Source organism: Capsicum annuum, chromosome 10 (genome assembly GCF_002878395.1).
Source record: "Capsicum annuum cultivar UCD-10X-F1 chromosome 10, UCD10Xv1.1, whole genome shotgun sequence".
Lineage (NCBI taxonomy): Eukaryota > Viridiplantae > Streptophyta > Magnoliopsida > Solanales > Solanaceae > Capsicum > Capsicum annuum.
Genome location: NC_061120.1, coordinates 2,079,468 through 2,083,270, shown reverse-complemented (window position 1 = coordinate 2,083,270; position 3,803 = coordinate 2,079,468). Strand labels below are relative to the sequence as shown.

The 3,803-nt window shown below is 29.0% G+C and overlaps 1 protein-coding gene across 2 annotated transcripts; it reads left to right on the top strand.

Moving 5' to 3' along the window:
- The first annotated feature begins 1,751 nt into the window (after window positions 1-1,751).
- On the top strand, window positions 1,752-3,436 carry LOC107845558 (early nodulin-like protein 2). 2 transcript variants are annotated; one of them, XM_047398390.1, is made up of 3 exons: window positions 1,768-2,140; window positions 2,544-2,993; window positions 3,024-3,436. In XM_047398390.1, the coding sequence occupies exons 1-3, from the start codon at window positions 1,975-1,977 to the stop codon at window positions 3,242-3,244; spliced, it is 837 nt and encodes a 278-aa protein (XP_047254346.1). In that variant the 5' UTR covers window positions 1,768-1,974; the 3' UTR covers window positions 3,245-3,436. The 2 variants fall into 2 exon arrangements, with proteins under 2 accessions (XP_016545436.2, XP_047254346.1); XM_016689950.2 differs by having other exon boundaries at window positions 1,752-2,140; window positions 2,544-3,436.
- The last annotated feature ends 367 nt before the right edge of the window (window positions 3,437-3,803 follow it).

The following is a 3,803-nucleotide window of genomic DNA, read 5'->3' as shown; positions in this document are numbered from 1 at the left end:
AAATTGTACTCCATTTAAATAACTTTTAAAAATAACAATAATACTAAATGATAGCTTAAAAAGGAATATTTACATAAATTAGCCAAAATAAAGTCTATTTAATTAATTAAATTAAATACACTTAACGTTACTTCCATAACCTTTCTCCACGTATGTAATATATAATCAAACATATTTTCCCTATTAATTATTTTTCACCAAACACATATTTCCAAATTGATGTCTCTTTTCTTAATAAACAATTAAGTCCATTTAATTAATTTAATACACTTACCGTTATGTCCTTAACCTTTCTCCACGTGTGCAATATATAATAATATGTTCACACTTTTGTCTTGTTTTTTCCTCTCCTAATAATTATTTAATTTTTGGAAAAATAACATAAACATACACAACTTACTATATTTACACAAATTCTCACCGTTTTAAAGTAGTTATAAAAATTTCAACTAATTATGTATCTTCGTTGGATTTATCAGTAAAAAAATACATATTCGTTGGATGTATTATGTATTTCGACAGACTCGAAATTGAAAAAAAAATAATCAGAAGCTAATTATGTATCTTTACAAAGAAAAAAAATGTATCTTCATTGGATATAATATGTTCACACTTTTGTCTTTTTTTTTTTCCTTTTGTAATAATTGTTTTAGTTTTTAACTTGATGTTTAATATTCATATTAGGGTTCGATTAAATTCCAATTTGTATATTGTAGACTCTATTTTCGAGGTGATCAGTGGTAGACCCAAAATTTAGGAGTCGTGAATGTTTGAAAAGTTTAAATACATATATTGACACCCAAAGTTTTAAGATTTCGCATGAAAATCAAAGTATTCAGCTATCTTTTTGATTTCACGGGTGGTTTTTTTCATCATATTAATATTAGAAAAATTGCAACTTATAGCATTTTTCGTATAGTTTTCGCCCATTATATTTTAATTTAAAAATATTAAATTATACACCTTAAAATATTGGTCAAATTTCATACAGGTTGGCCCCAAAAAGTGAAACAGCGGCATAAAAGTGAACAATAGAATAATCCGTTCACACATTTTAGTTTTTCACTCAATGTTCGATTTTTGTATTAAGGCTTGATTAAATTTAAGTTTGTGAATCGTAGACTCTATTTCTGAGGTGACAATCACATTAAAAAAAATTCATTTCTAAAGACTCGAACGTGTGATCTTTCTGATTAAAGATAGAAAAATCTCAATCATTGCAGCATATTCCATATTAATTTTTCTTAATAACGAAAAACACATTTTTCCACTTCTTTTTTTCAACAACATATTTTTCCAAATAATTTGTCTTTATTTTTTTCTCTTATAATTGACAACCATAACCTCTAACCCACCCCCTACTCCACATTAAATAAAAATAATTATTTTAATTTTTCACTCGATGTTCAATATTCGTATTAGGGTTCAACTAAATTTAAGTTTCTGCATCGTAGACTCTATTTTTGAGGTAATAATCTCATAAGTTTTTTTTTTTCATTTTTAAAGAGTCAAACGTGAGACCTTTCTGATTAAAAATAGATAGATAGATCTTAATCATTCCACAATAATCCATATTAATTTTTCCTAATAACCAAAAACACATTTTTCCACTTATTTTTTTCAACAAACATATTTTTCCAAATAATTTGTCTTTATTTTTTTTTCCTTATAATTGATAACCATCCCCTCTACCCCACCCCCTACTCTACCCCCTACCCCACACTAAATATATATATAATAACTCTATTCTCATCCTTAAACCTCAACATCAATCTACAAAACTTCCTCTTAATTTCCTCTATTTAATTATCTCTCTTCTTTTGTATTCTTTCTTGAACTTTCCTCCTTTTTTTTGTTTTGTTTTATTTTAATTTTCATCATCTTCTTTCTCATTTGATTTATTTGTATAAATAAATCTACTTGTATCAACAAAACATATCACAAAAAAAAAGAAAATTGTTGTAATTATTATTCATGGCTTTGTATAGACAATTTCTAGTAATTGTCTTGGCTTGTTTGATTAATTTATGTTATGGTTATCAATTTTATGTTGGTGGTAGAGATGGTTGGGTTCCTGATCCATCTGAAAACTATATTCATTGGGCTGAAAGAATGAGATTTCAAGTTAATGACACTCTTGGTAAGTACTATTTATTTGTGTTAAACTGTCTGATCGTCTTATCTGAAAAATGAAATTTATCAAAATTGTACTTTTTTAAAATAGTTTTAGTGATCTTTACATTGAAAGTCGATATTTTCTTGAAGTCGCTTGATGAAAACAGCCGTTAAAAATTTGACTTTTCATTGAAATCTTGAAAATTAAATTTTTCGATGCTCTATCATATCGAAAACCTTCTTGTAAAATTTAAGTCATTTCGATCAGAAATTTGATTTTTCATTATAAACTTGTGATATTATTTTAACTTTATATATGATAACAATCTGATGAAAAAGATTTATCGAAAATTCATGTGATTTTAGTAGTGATTGTTATGTGTTACCTACTTTATAACCATGATTTTTTTTATTTTTTTTTTTGATAGTGTTTAGGTACAAGAAGGGAACAAATTCAGTATTAGTGGTAAACAAGGATGATTATGACAAATGCAATACAAATAATCCAATTAAGAAAATGGATGATGGAAATTCAATTTTCAAATTTGATCATTCTGGTCCTTTTTATTTCATTAGTGGAAATAAAAATGATTGCGAAAATGGATCGCAGAAATTAATAACTGTTGTGTTAGCTATTCGACCACCTCCTCCTCCTTCTCCTCGTCCTTTTCCTCCTTCTCCACCTTCAACTCCAGGAAAATCTCCGGCCACATCTCCGGTGGTATCTCCCACGCCCTCCGTGTCACCGGCTACACCTCCTGTGAGTCAATCGCCCGGCAATGCTCCATCTCCAGCAACGTCTCCATCTGTATCTCCCTCAGTGTCACCGGCTACACCTCCAGTGAGTCAGACGCCTGCTTCACCACCCGGCCTTGCTCCTTCTCCGGCGACACCATCATCTCCGACCACTTCTCCGGCAACACCATCACCGACGATACCGAGCACCCCGGGAGTGCCGGGAACTTCGCCGCCGGGAGGTGGTGTTCCGTCACCGGCAGGCGGCGGAAACAACCCGCCGGCGGATATTCAGTCACCTAAAGGCTCAAAGAACTCAGCAGTAAAAGCAGTTACTACTACTACAGTTGTTTTGGTGTCAATTATATTGACTATAATTATTTCTGCTCAGTGAACAAATAAAAATATACGGAGAAAAATAAAATTACCAGAAAAAAAAATTAAAAATAGTTTGTTTTTATTTTTATTAGATGTAGAAATGCAGTGTTTTATTTTTTTATTTTTTGTTATTTTGTGGTTGGCATGAAATTGATTTCATGAGAGTACATATATATAATAATGAAAGTTCGTTCTTCTTCTTGATAAATACTACTTGTATTTATTTGCATTTTATTTCTTTTTTTATGCTAGATACTTTATTACCCCCTTTATTGAGTTTGTATCTATTGAATTGGTATAAATATTTTTGTTTGGATAAAAAATAATTATTAAATTTGAATTGTCACGAAAAGTTAAATATATCATTACTTAATTTAAATTGCCATGAAGTTTTACAAAAAAAACGAATATATATGTTATAGAACTAATGTAACGATAAGATTTTTGAAATTTGTAATTTTAAATTAAGCATAGTCATGATGAAATTTAAAAAAGATAGGACATACAAAATTTTTATCCTATCTTGTAAAGGTACAACTATAAAATTAAATATTTTCAATCATATATCAATTTTT

Coding starts and splice junctions, on each gene's coding strand:
- LOC107845558 (XM_016689950.2), top strand. CDS start 1,975: ATGGCTTTGTATAGACAATTTCTAGTAATTGTCTTGGCTTGTTTGATT. Junction 2,141..2,543: donor TCAAGTTAATGACACTCTTG/GTAAGTACTATT, acceptor TTTTTTTGATAG/TGTTTAGGTACAAGAAGGGA.